The following is a 14,435-nucleotide window of genomic DNA, read 5'->3' as shown; positions in this document are numbered from 1 at the left end:
CATTTATACACATTCAAGCAATAAAAAATGTATATTTTCATAAAATAAATCCTGCAGTTGCTTGTTACAACAATGCAATATCTGTTTTATTTACTGAATTAGAAATGAACCATGGCACACTAAAGACATTGTCCTGGTACATCAGTGTGCCACGGTGTACTGGTTGCAAAGCATTGGCACAGAGCACTATACAATGTATCACACAATTGTGGCTCAAAGCAATGAAAGAGTTAAAGAGCTAATGAGTTACAGATTTTCCCTTTGTTCTTTGGTGCTTATTTGATAACATATGTCTTCTTGTCAACAAATCTAATAGCTTGAGTAATACAGTACAACCCAGCACCTCCAAGTCTGGTGGACACAGTGGTCTGGTCTGTTTCCTATTTCACTTTCTGTCACATTTTACAACAGTTTCTCACAAAGGCTAGCATTGGTGGTGAATAAAATTAATCATACTTATAATAAGCCAAACTGTCAGAGCTCTCATACATTTTACTTATATATATATATATATACATACTTATATATATATATATTTTTTTTTTGCTTTGTCGCTGTCTCCCGCGTTTGCGAGGTAGTGCAAGGAAACAGACGAAAGAAATGGCCCAACCCACCCCCATACACATGTATATACATACGTCCACACACGCAAATATACATACCTACACAGCTTTCCATGGTTTACCCCAGACGCTTCATATGCCTTGATTCAATCCACTGACAGCACGTCAACCCCGGTATACCACATCGCTCCAATTCACTCTATTCCTTGCCCTTATATATATATAATTTTCCAAAAGAAGGAACAGAGAAGGGGGCCATGTGAGGATATTCCCTCAAAGGCCCAGTCCTCTGTTCTTAATGCTACCTTGCTAACGCAGGAAATGGCAAATAGTTTGAAAGAAAAAGAAATATATATATATATATATATATATATATATATATATATATAATGTTGTATGGCTGCGAGGCGCGGGCTATGGATACAGTAGTGCGCAGGAAGGTGGATGTGCTGGAATGAGATGTTTGAGGACAATATGTGGTGTGAGGTGGTTTGATCGAGTAAGTAACGTAAGGGTAAGAGAGATGTGTGAAAATAAGAAGAGCGTGGTTGAGAGAGCAGAAGAGGGTGTTTTGAAATGGTTTGGGCACATGGAGAGAATAAGTGGGGAAAGATTGACCAAGAGGATATATGTGTCAGAGGTGGAGGGAACGAGAAGTGGGAGGCCAAATTGGAGGTGGAAAGATGGAGTGAAAAAGATTTTGAGTGATTGGGGCCTGAACATGCAGGAGGGTGAAAGGCGTGCAAGGAATAGAGTGAACTGGAACGATGTGGTATACCGGGGTCGACGTGCTGTCAATGGATTGAACCAGGCTTTGTGAAGCATCTGGGGTAAACCATGGGAAGTTCTGTGGGGCCTGGATGTGGAAAAGGAGCTGTGTTTTCGGGCATTATTGCATGACAGCTAGAGACTGAGTGTGAACGAATGGGGCCTTTGTTGTCTTTTCCTAGCGCTACCTCACACACATGAGGGGGGAGGGGGATGTTATTCCATGTGTGGCGAGGTGGCAATGGGAATGAATAAAGGCAGACAGTGTGAATTGTGTGCATGTGTATATATGTATATGTCTGTGTGTGTATATATATGTGTACATTGAGATGTATGGGTATGTATATTTGCGTGTGGGGACGTGTATGTATATACATGTGTATGGGGTGGGTTGGGCCATTTCTTTCGTCTGTTTCCTTGCGCTACCTAATATATATTATGAATTTCTGATCTTTTACACTCCAATTCTATACATTTTTGGCACTGTGTTAATGGCTTCAATTTTTTCCCAAGTAGTATTCTCTGAAACCCTCAAAAACAAACATCATACTCCCTATATCTAGAACAGGCAAATTTTCTTTTATGGCTCTCTTTTAAAGGTGAAAATGTGAAAATGGCTACTAGTATGTCAGGGCTATGGCTACCACTACGAAACTGTTAAGGGTGGTAAGGGTTGCCTCTCCATATTTTCACAAACAACATTTTGATTATTCTCTATAACTGTGCTCATTCCATATCTTCAATACTTCCACGATTTTGCTATCCCTTGTCTTTAATACTCCTATAACTACAATAAATCCTAAAACTTGACAAGCTTCATGACTATTCCTAAATTTTCAAAGTTCCCTTTGCTCTCCATAACTTTAACATCCTTTTGTGATCCCATACATAACATCAGTTATGCCCTGTCAATCCCAGCAACTTTATCAGGTATGTACACTGTGATTCCTTAAGGCTCCCATCTCCACATCCAAATGGAGAAAAGAAAACAATTAACTTATCAACTTCAAATCAATCAATCATGATTTACTAGATATTGCAGCTTCACTTCACTTTCAGAGAAGCTCTCCTAATGAGCCCAGGTCTAGTAAAGATGGCAAAAGTTGCATATAAATTGAGTTAAAAAGTTATACTATTTAGTACAAAGATCTAATCTAGTTAAACGAGGGTAACCTTCACATGTGTAAAATGTGCGGCAAACTTCTAACAAGGCTGTGCCTAATCAAAAGGTGTGGTCACATAAAATCTGATGAAAACTGAACATGATTTAGCTATCTTCATTATATGTCAACCAATCAGACTAATTCAGTTTCATTATATGTTCATACGGTGGCTGCAACCCCAAATTAAGGTTGCACACTGAAATTAGGAGTTAATATGTCCTCTTATCTCAACAACAATTACACTGCATCAAAATCAAACCATAAGCGATTTGATTACACCTCCAAAAAAGTACTTTGTTATCTGGCTGTATCTCCAAATAAAATTGGACACCGCTGAAAGCGGAACTCCTTTTTCTTTTTACAGCTCCAGTCACAGACAAATGTCTGCATTAGAACGAGGCCCTAATCGAAATACATAGATTAATGAAATGGAGAAAGAAGAGAAGAGGAAAACATTTTAAGAATTCATCTGTCCAAAATTTTGAAAAAGGCCACATCATAGTTATAGGGAAAGACATGAGAGGTAGAGATTTCCAAAGCTTTGAGGTGTACATAATAAAAAGTTATCAAAACAGCCCACCTTTGACTTGCCAACAGCCACACAGTAATTTTGTGACGTAGTTGTTCACTGTGAGTGCTTGCTAGGCAAAACCAAAGTAATACCTACAAAAGAGGGAAACTAGAAATTGAGCTTGAGCTAAAGTTCTGCATAAAAGGCTATGACATATCTTACTGAGAGCAACCATACCAAATACAAACAGTAAGTTCTAAGTCCAACCTTTGTATCCTGGCTAAGTATTAACAACAATAACAACTATAAAAAAGCTATAATCAATCAGTTGGAAAGTAGAACAAATGCAGAATTACACACATACTGTTCACTAAACAGGACTGCAAGTTCGTAAAACATACAAACATGTTCTTTAATGGAGATGGGTTTCCATTCCTTCCTTATGGAGAAAGAATACATAAAGGTGCAGAATACTCAATGGAAACAAGCACCACCATGTCTTGGTTGAGCTATGTAAAAAAATTTGGAAGTAGAAATGTCTAATGACTTTACCCCTAGCAAATACAACAGAGCAATCAGGGCATCTTTTCTTATTTCACTAAAAAAAAAAATCTTACAAACTTTCATGACAGGAGATGCAAAACCAGTGATGGCCCTGATGAAGTAACTTATGCCATTAGGTAACATTATCCTTCATGGCAGCCAAAATTAATGGGACTGAAAATGTGCAAATGTTTGTCACAGTCAACACCGAATCAAAAAATTGTACAGAGAACAACTGAAAGCATTAAACTAGTACTTTCTGAGGTGCAGGCAAGATAGGTATGTCACTTTTGCACATGGAAAATCTTGGGAAGCATGGTTCCAAATCAGAAGTTTCCTACAAGATATAGACGAAAACACTAACTTTATCAAAATCAAATTGTGTCAAGTACAATATCTAAAATGGGTCTGGACTAAAATATATACAAGTAAGTCAGATCCCTGCGGATAGGGGAGAAAGAATACTTCCCACGTATTCCCTGCGAGTCATAAAAGGCGACTAAAAGGGGAGGGAGCGGAGGGCTGGAAATCCTCCCCTCTTGTTTTTTTTTAATTTTCCAAAAGAAGGAACAGAGAAGGGGGCCAGGTGAGGATATTATATTCCCTTAGAGGCCCAGTCCTCTGTTCTTAACACTACCTTGCTAATGCGGGAAATGGCAAATAGTTTGAAAAAAAGAAAAAAAGAAGTCAGATCAGCCATGATGAGGCAAATATGTAGGCCTATGGACTTCAGACTCAAACAGCCCAACTTTTCAAAGGAACAAACATGTTTCAAACACAGTTGTAAAACAGAAAAGCTTTACAAACCATTGCAAATTATAAACGAACAGCAATGCTAAATCTGATTCACACTGGAGAAGATTTACTGAAGTTACTTGGTGAGAAGTGTCAATAAACCAAACTTTAATCTCTAAAAATATGTTTAAATGGGATGAGAATCAACAATGAGGTCACCACACTGCAACTAATACAATCTAAAAATGATTCAAAGCAAAGTCAGCAAAAATAACTACAATCAAATTTTTGATATTTCATTAATCAAACAGAACTAACTCTGAATCCAAAAGAACAAAGCCGATAACATGAAATTTGGGAAAGTTATTACATTATAATATCCACTAACCAAGCTAGCAACTTAAAAAATAAGCAAGGAATCACCTCATCTAAATTTAGACTGAACAGCAACAAAATAATTCATTATGTCAGGTCTAAAGAAAAAGTAATATAGTTCTTGTGAAAAGTATTACCATCAGACTGAGGCCACTTTATAAATCTGACAAGTTATGACCCCATCTCTAAACCAAATGTTCAGTTTCAACAAAAAGACTCAACACCATACCTGGTACAAACCAGACAAACAAATAATGAGAATAATTTTGTTAAAACTGTTATCCATTTGAACTGAAGCTGATGGGGGCTGCACCTCTTATATCTAAGTTGAGCACCAACAAAAGTATACAACATTTAGGTACTTCCAAATACATAGCATTTAGTAATCACAATCTTAATCAATCATCACAAATATAATGTTGCTCCATTTGAGAAAAAAGATTTAGCATCAATATCAAAAGGAGGAAAAATGAGGAATTTTGACGGATGAAAGGGAATTATGGATGTTATGATGTAAAGAGAAAATCAAATTACAGGAGCCTCATAACTCATGCTGTGTGGCTGAGAATAAGTGTACTCAAGTCATTTCTTATTACATCCGACTACAGTGATGATTAAATGTGCAATCTAGCTTTGTCTCTGACTCTGGGCTGAACTTTGAAAAAGGGATTCACCATGTCAAATTTGATCAAAATTGGCCACACCTCAATCAGGCAGTAAATTCTTTTAGAGAGATGTCCCTCTACCTATGAACTCAGGAGGAGCACTGACAAAGAGTCGCCGTATCAAATTTGATCAAAATCAGACATAATGTACAAGAGCTTTCATATGACAGCATTAAGTGACAGGCTGAAGGATGAAAACATTCTGCATGTTCTCTTACTCTTTAAGATGATATGGAGGCCTGAATACTCAAAACTAGCTTGATGAAAGCTCATTAAAGTATCATATTGGCATGCCTGAGCATTATCAAGATGTACCACTGATTATTCATTGAATGGTAAAACCTCCCAGGCATCAACTGGTGAAATCTAGAAGGGTCACATGAGTGTACCAAAAGCTTTATGTCCCACTGACTATCAATAGTATAATCTCTTGTGGGATGATCAGTAAAATTTCCAATGAGTAAGAATGGGGAATGAAAAATATCTATAAGGAGAAAAGAAAATAACATGATGAACACAAACAAGAATGACGGCTTTCACGGACCTTGCAGCTCCGCTGCGAGAAGAAAGCTGAGTCTTCCTGTTGGGTCTCAGACGTGTGGAGATGGTTGGCATCTGAAATGTTCTGGGAAGATTCTGCATGCGCCACCTTGCTCTGAATGCAGGACAAGGCATACATGATACAAGTAGACTGATAAATACATAAAACTGCTTTTGAAATAATTAGACATAGGTAAAGATAACTGCTGTGATGTTTCTTGAGGATGCAAGTTTATAACCATCCCCAATAAATAAAGATAAAAGTATCAAACCTCCCAGTAAACCATAAGCCATAATTTGCCATGCCTTTTGACTACAACTCTACAGACAGGAAACCTTTCATACAAAGTGAGAGAACATTTATGAGCAACATGATAAGCTCAATCAAGAACAAATCTGGCAAAAGAATACTGGAAAATGACATACTATGTCTTTTGTCTTTTAACATAATTATGAAGAGGAGACTTAAGTAAACATCACTAAATGATGGGCACATACCTTAAGGTATAATACAATTAAAGTTACAGCTTTGAGGGTATAAAACAGAATTGGCTTCTAAAAATCTCTTAATTTTATGGGGGTAATATCAAGATGCATCCATGCATTTAGTTTTCAAATACAATACTATACAGCACCAACTTGCACAGAATAGATGACATCTGATGAATGAGACTAAACAATAATGATGCAAGAAACACAAGTGAGAAAACTCTTACAAAGATGCAAGGACAAAATCCTTTTACACTGGTATAGCCTCATAATGTGTATGGCAAATGACAAGCTATCTATGGCAGTGTGGGGTAGTGTAAGGTGAAGAGGTAGACTTAAATCATGTGGACAGATGCAATGATTAAAGTGTTTTGAAGCAAAGATATTTCCAATTAGGATGCCAAGGGAATGGTTTTTGAATGTACGCAATAGAAGCAATTTCTGTATGACAATGAAGACATGAAGACATAAATGAAGATGCAAATCTCACCTAACAGTGCACACAATGGAAAACCAATATGTGCTCATATCAGTGTAGATGATGATTCACTTCAGTATAATGAAAGTGAGAATATATGTACATGAACTGAAAGGATGTATACAATTAACTGATAACTTGAGAATGGAAACAGAGTCAAAGACAAGAAAGATAATGGATAACATGTAAAATCTTATAGTAGTATATCAACACTCCACTCCACGTGTAATGTTTCTGGTGGCACATAATTCAAATCCACAATTATATGTTTGCATTATCACTAGATTTTCTTAGGTGAGGCTCATTAATAGATTAGCAATTTTATGGAAAAAGTTCAAGTTTCAAAATTCAGTTCCAGTACTTGTTTACAAGTCTAACCTCACACTACATCCACAGATATAATTTACATAAAAGGAGTTGATGCTAGCTCACTTAAAATGGAAGGAGACATTTATATCACTAAGAATCCATTTTTGAGGGTCCTAGGCACCTCTTTTCATTACTAATGATAAATTCAAATATTTCCCATTATCAATAAGGAGGTATTTTTTTCTAAAGATTTTAAGTTTGCCAAATATCCAGACTTTAAATCATTTCATCTGAACTTAATCCAGTTATCGGTTTACTTGTATGGTAAACTGAAACTGGCCTGAAACCTATTAAAGAACACCCCAGGAGACATCTAAAACAACACTTCACAGAGACATGTAACTTATACTTTCTTGTCTGTTCACTGCAAAACATCATCCTGCATAAAATTTCAAACAACATTTAGGCATTTCAAAATATCCCTCAAGCATACAATGCAACTACCACAGTCAGGAGCCTGATTTTTTTTTTTTGCTCAACTGCCCTAAACTCTGACCCCACAATGACACACAAAACACCACTCTTTACAAATGTGGTCCTGTTTTGTGGACATGGCTAACTTTCTGAATGCTGCAGAATCCACAAAGAATATAAAAGGGACTCCAGGGTGTAGCAAGGTAAGGCAAGGTGTATACATCATAAAACTAACACTCAATTACTAAGCAAACATAAGTTCCACCACTTTTTATAAATCTGAAATCAACGATCTTAAGACACATACCTAGCTACCAAAGAGCAAGCACAAAGACAATCTGCTAACAGGAAAGGCTAAGGCATTGTCTCTGACAAGTATTTTGCCTGAGTAATGATTAAAGTTTCTGCCACTAAATACTTGACCTAACTGGCAATCTTTGGTACACTGAGACTGTTTTTAACCCTTTAATAAGTGGTCCACTTCAAGTGTTGAGCTTTATGGGAACAACAGCATTCAACAAATAACATTCTAACTTTTGCATTCCTTGTCTAAATATCCAGTTGACTTATTTCACCATCAACCTATATACATTACTTCCATTGCCAGAAATGCATGGGGGAAAATTACAACTACCATTATAGGTGTATGGACATTGGTAGGTCTTGCATACAGTGACTGTGCAGAAAAAATTAGACTGTTCAATGACCCAAGTGATTAGGTGGAACACTTATCAAGTGTATCACTATCAGACGATGACAAATAAAAACATAAGAAATGTGAAGAATGAAGTGACCGATATTTACATGATAACATGAGGAAGAGGGATACCAACACCCACAACCTGCACCGTCCTTGCCTTGGGCTTTGTTTATGCGAGAAAATTCATGTACCAACTGTACCTAGTTTTCTCTTTTATGTAATCCTTGAATGATAAGGGACTTACATATTTCAAGAGAAAAAACCTTCAATATCCTGCTCAAACACACAAAGCCACTCTTTTTGCTCATGCTCATTTTTATAAAATCTTAGTAACTTCATTAAACATTCCTGTTATTCACTACCAACACTGTGCCTGTGTATAAGAGTAGACTGTGAAATCAAATATAAGAGAAACAAGAATTAAATCTCCTATATTCCTCCCCATACATGTCAGCCATTTTCATTTTATTATTTCAAAAGTGTAAAATTTCAAAATGTATTTATGCTATTCACCAACAATGCTGGGCTTATTCATTAAATTTGATTGGAGTATGACATTTAGTTCAAAAAAAAAGAAAACATCTCCAAGTCCTCTCATTTCATTAGGAGCTGCCAGAATTGTCAACCAAACCACCCTCAGCCCACTCACTTAGTAGTGGACCAGGTTAACACATACATATCTATAGAACTTTCTGAATATTTTCTCTTACTAATGTATTATTTCCTATGGGAAATATAATTTCCTTGATTTTTTATGCATATACCATAAGTAACATTTTCCATATACCATAAGTAATGCCATTTCATGTGTGGCAGGGTGCTGAGGGGGATGGATGAAGGCAGGAAGTATGAATATGAACATGTTTATATATGTATATGGCTGTGTATGTATATGTATGTATATGTGCATGTGTGGGTGTTTATGTATATACATGTGCATGTGGGTGGGTTGGGCCATTCTTTCATCTGTTTCCTTGCACTACCTTGCTAACGCGGGAGACAGCAACAAAGTATAATAAAAAACCATAAGTAACACTTTTTCTTAAACTATGCTTACTGATTCAGGGTTTATCTATGATCTAAGTTTCTTTACCAATCAAATGGTACTATTGCCTCTGCAGTGCTTCACCACATGCACAATAAATAATCAATTCTACAAATTCTAATTTTCCTTACAGAATGTCTAAAACAGCAAAGAGTTAAGTGAAATTTCCTCTATGTTGGCTTAGGAGGGCACTGAGTGGATGAGGGACTACCTATGCTGGTGGCATAGATACTCCTTATTCACATATATATATTTTTTTCATACACATTTGCCACTTCCCGCATTAGCGAGGTAGCATTAAGAACAGAACAACTATTTTTGGGTTTTTCTTTACCTGTGGGTAATATACAAAGGTCCTCTATGGAGGAGAGGATTCTGAGCTTTTTTTTCCCTTTTTCTGAACAGGAAATGGTCCCATAGGATAAGTTGGATAGTTTAAGGGTTACTAAGAAAGTAATTCCTAAAAGACAGGGTAAGTATTATGTTATTTGCACCACACATAACTAGTTGTGGGGCCTGGTACTTTATGGTCCACCTCACAAATATGAAAACAGAATTGAAATTAAGACTAAAATCAAATAAATGAAGGAATCATATTCATGCCCTGACAAAGTTTTTGCCTTAGCAAAACAATTTATGTCGGTCCAAATTCAAATATTTTGTTCAATAAGTTTTCTTTACTTCAATTTCAAGAAAACAAGCTTTTATCACTTAAGACCGTGGAAGAGAGTGAACTCAAACCCTAATTGCTTGTTTAACAAAAGATTCAAATATTAATTCCCTGACTCACTGTCAAGCTCAGAAACAGGGTTTCAAAGATTGAAAATCAATAAATTTTACTGAGGTTAGACTCAGTCAAGCTATAGACACACTCTTCTACCAACCAACCAAGGGTCTCATGCTTAGACACCTTAGTACTGTGTGCAGTCATGCAGAGAGGGTAAAAGCTGACAATAACTGGTGATGTCAGAAGTCAACATTCTACTGTTCTGTTTATTTAGAATGCCTAATGTTAATATTAACAGAGGGTGGAGTACTATTATACAGTGCTATAAATACTTGTATATGTGACTCGATTCAATGCATTCTGGTTGGTAAAAAGCACTTAAGTTTCTTACTCATCCAATGTGTTCATATACCCTCCCAAAAGAAAAGCCTTTTATTCCCTGCATGTCGTACAAGGCAACTAAAAGGGGAGGGAGTGGGTGGCTGGAAATCCTCCCCTCTTGTTTTTTTTTAAGTTTCCAAAAGAAGGAACAGAGAAGGGGGCCAGGTGAGGATATTCCCTCAAAGGCCCAGTCCTCTGTTCTTAACGCTACCTCACTAACGCGGGAAAAGGCGAATAGTATGAAAGAAAAAAGAATACATATGTATAAATACTTATTTTTTTTACATACTTGCAAGACAGCATTAAAAACAGAGGTCTGAGCCTTTGAGGGAATATCCTCACTTGGTCCCCTTCTCTGTTCGTTCTTTTGTACAATTAAAAATTAGTGGGGAGGATTTCCAGCCCCCTGCTCCTCCCCATTTAGTCACCTTCTATGACACGCAGGGAATACGTGGGAAGTTTGAATGGAGAAAAACTGGAGGAGGTAAAGTGCTTTAGATATCTGGGAGTGGATTTAGCAGCAGATGAAACCATGGAAGCAGAAGTGAGTCACGGGGCGGAGGAGGAAGAAAAGGTTCTGGGAGTGTTGAAGAATGTTTGGAAGGTGAAAACGTTATCTCAGAAAGCAAAAATGGGTATGTTTGAAGGAAAAGTGGTTCCAACAATGTTATATGGTTGCGGGGCATGGATTATAGATAGAGTTGTGTGGAGGAGGGTGGAGGTGTTGGAAATGAGATGTTTTGAGGACAATATGTGGTGTGAGGGGGTTTGATCTAGTAAGTAATGAAGGGGTAAGAGAGTTGTGTGGTACTAAAAAGTGTGAGGCTGAGAGGGAAGTGGGTGTACTGAAATGGTTTGGACACATGGAAAGAATGAATGTGGAAAGATTGACAAAGAGGATATATGTGTTAGAGGTGGAGCAAACGAGAACTGGGAAACCAAATTGGAGGTGGAAGGATGGGGTGAAAAAGATTTTGAGCGATCGGGACCTGAACATACAGGAGGGTGAAAGGCATGCAATGAATAGAGGGAACTGGAACGATGTGGTATACCAGGGTTGATGTGCTGTCAATGGATTGACCCAGGGCATGTGAAGCATCTGGGGTAAACCATGGAAAGTTTTGTGGGGCCTGGATGTGGAAAGGGAGCTGTGGTTTCGGTGCATTATACATGACAGCTAGAGAATGTATGTGAACGAATGTGGCCTTTGTTGTCTTTTCCTAGCGCTACCTTGCGTGCATGCGGGGGGAGTGGGGTGTCATTTCATGTGTGGCAGGGTGGCAATGGGAATGAATAAAGGCAGCAAGTATGAATTATGTACATGTGTATATATGTATATGTCTGTGTATGTATATATATGCATACGTTGAAATGTACAGGTATGTATATGTGTGTGTGGACGTGTATGTATATACACGTCTATGTGGGTGGGTTGGGCCATTCTTTCGTCTGTTTCCTTGTGCTACCTCGCTGACGCGGGAGACAGTGACAAAGTAAAATAAATAAATAAACATTTAAAATTAAACAGTGTTGTTATATAATTACCTCTATCACTGCAATGTTTTTCCTTATCATTTCCACTGCTTAATACTGTTCTTGGAAACATGTTACTTTTTCTGTGGCATTTTTATGAAGGCAATGTTTACTACTAAAAACTTTGTCAGTATGGGGCTAGTTTGTATTTTCTAAGCTACTTCAGAACATATCTTTCACACTGCAATATAACCCTTGTGTATGATTCATGTTTTATGACTTACACTGCTAACTACACCATCTCTATTTTGTCAAGCATTTTTGTTGCTGCTCCATCGCTTCTTTATGCTCTACTTTTCAAACAATACCGATTTATCTTGATCATGTGCTTATTTCTCTGTTTATACTTATTCCCTTCACCATTTAGAGTCACTGAAACCTAGTATATGGTCAATGAGTATAGGTCCTTCACTTTGAATAAGCTTCTTTCCTTGAGTTTTACACAACTTCTTAGATATGCATATGCAAAAGAGAGAGAGAGAGAGAGAGGAGAGAAAGAGAGTCCTCATGCTTCTCTCACCTGGCAACTCAGTAACAAAATTTGATTCTTGGCTATGCAGCCTCATAGAAGGAAAGTGGAGTTTCTGGCCACCAGTGATAAAAGGAGTTGTAGTTACCAAGTTTTATAAGTATGGTGTCCATTACATGGTTGTTCAGGTTACACTACCAGAGGGAAGTTCATACATATGCTCCCCCCAAAAAAGGCAAGGAGTGGACACATAAATAGTCTGTAAAAATAAGGATAATCCACTTATGAGTGGCATGATAACTGTAGATATACGTGGAGAACATGCATAATTGGGCTTCTCTGCAATTCCAATGTAGTTGATATAGGAAGAGAGAAAGATGAAGACAGAAGTACATGAACATGAGAAGGTAAAGGATGGATATATACCAGTGTGCTGCTTGTTGGAAACCATATTACAAAATGAGAATGAATATAAGTGACAGTTTGGGATGTTTTAGAGCAAAACAACAAGGCAGAAAATGGAATTTAAAAGGAATCAGTTTCATTCAAGAGATATTTTACATCAGTAAAACTAACCTTCTTGCGCGCGGGGACGGGTGACTTGTTGCTTTCTGCTGAGAGGGCTGCAGCAGTATTGTTGTTATCCTTATTACCATTGTTCAGTAACAGGCCTTGCTTCCCTGTGGCACCAATCATCTTGCTGGCACCATTCTCTTTCTCACCTTTTTCTAAAAAGATAAAAAATATTATTAGTTTCTCCACTTTTTCCCTTATGAATTAGTTATTACTCCAAAGGACACTACTAATTAATATTTTCTTTTACTAATTGTGTATATATATCAAAGAAATCAGCTTTTCACATAAAGGGGATGCTAAAAAAATTTGTTGGAAAATCTAAAGCCAAAGATACTTTACATAAAAAACATGCATTAATTACTGAACATATGAATAAAGACTAACCAATAGGTGCCAAGCTTGTGTCTCTGGAGGGTAATACAGACAGTGCTTCAGTCTCATCTATCTCCTCCTCATCGTTGTTGAACCACATTTCTTCCTCCTCATCTAGGTCTCGTACATCTCTTCTGTATCGAGTACCTCTCACAACACCCCCAATTCTGATGACAAACATTACAGTATATAGTAAGCATAATCATGCATAATCTTTATTACACAATAATGGTTCACATAATAATTACATTTCCAAACACATATTACATCACTTCAAACTTAAGCTCATGATCTGATTAAGAAAAAAGTACTTCACACTTCAGCTCAGGTTCTGATTAAGAAAAAAAAAAAAGCATTTTCATCTCTGGTGATAGGGTACTCAGAATTCTACATATGTGTCTTCTGCATTTCATGTCAAGTGACAAAGTGGGGTACTCCCCTCTTATATTAAAAAGTTCCAAAAACGGAAATAAGAGAGCTAGCAAGGATTTCTAATTGAAGCCTCAGGCTGGGGTGTCTGAATGTCTATGGCTGTGACCATGATGAGTAGAATTATGCTTCACTCTCCACACACTTTTCTCATTCATCAACCTCCTTATATCTTCACAGCATCATGCTATTTTTCGCCAATGTCTATTCTTAAAGTACTACACAACCTCTGAATGAAAGCAGATAAACCTTACTCTAATGTATTTGAATTTCTTCAAAGATAATAAGAAATGGAAAGACAGTAGCATGACCAAACTACATTATCTGTCAAATGACTTACCCATCGAGAGATGCAGTCCTGTCTCTGTCCTTAAGCCTATCTTGGTGCTGTTCGTAACGCATGCGAAGTGCATGAAAGGTTTGTACATAGTCTACCTGGGCCAGCACTTCTCCAAACTTCTCTACAACACTCATCCACAACGACTTGATGTCCTCCTAAAAGTAAGAGAATTCATATCAGAATGAACTATCAGCAGAAAAGATAAATGTAAACACCTAACAGTCACATTCAAACTGTACACTGTTATGGA

At 37.2% G+C, this 14,435-nt stretch overlaps 1 protein-coding gene across 4 annotated transcripts in view; it reads right to left on the bottom strand.

Moving 5' to 3' along the window:
* The window catches only part of flfl (serine/threonine-protein phosphatase 4 regulatory subunit 3 flfl), a 45,915-nt gene that overhangs the window by 11,382 nt on the left and 20,098 nt on the right, over positions 1-14,435 (bottom strand). For 2 of the 4 annotated variants that reach the window (XM_071693070.1, XM_071693068.1), the window contains 4 exons: positions 14,186-14,340; positions 13,429-13,583; positions 13,045-13,196; positions 5,868-5,978 (listed from right to left, as the gene is read on the bottom strand). In XM_071693070.1, coding sequence (XP_071549171.1) covers positions 5,868-5,978; positions 13,045-13,196; positions 13,429-13,583; positions 14,186-14,340 — 573 coding nt within the window. The remainder of the gene's footprint in view (positions 1-5,867; positions 5,979-13,044; positions 13,197-13,428; positions 13,584-14,185; positions 14,341-14,435) is intronic. The other 2 variants (XM_071693072.1, XM_071693071.1) reach the window with 1 other exon arrangement.

The sequence above is a fragment of the Panulirus ornatus genome, chromosome 55, assembly GCF_036320965.1.
Source record: "Panulirus ornatus isolate Po-2019 chromosome 55, ASM3632096v1, whole genome shotgun sequence".
Classification (NCBI taxonomy): domain Eukaryota; kingdom Metazoa; phylum Arthropoda; class Malacostraca; order Decapoda; family Palinuridae; genus Panulirus; species Panulirus ornatus.
This window is presented reverse-complemented; position numbering and strand designations above follow the sequence as displayed.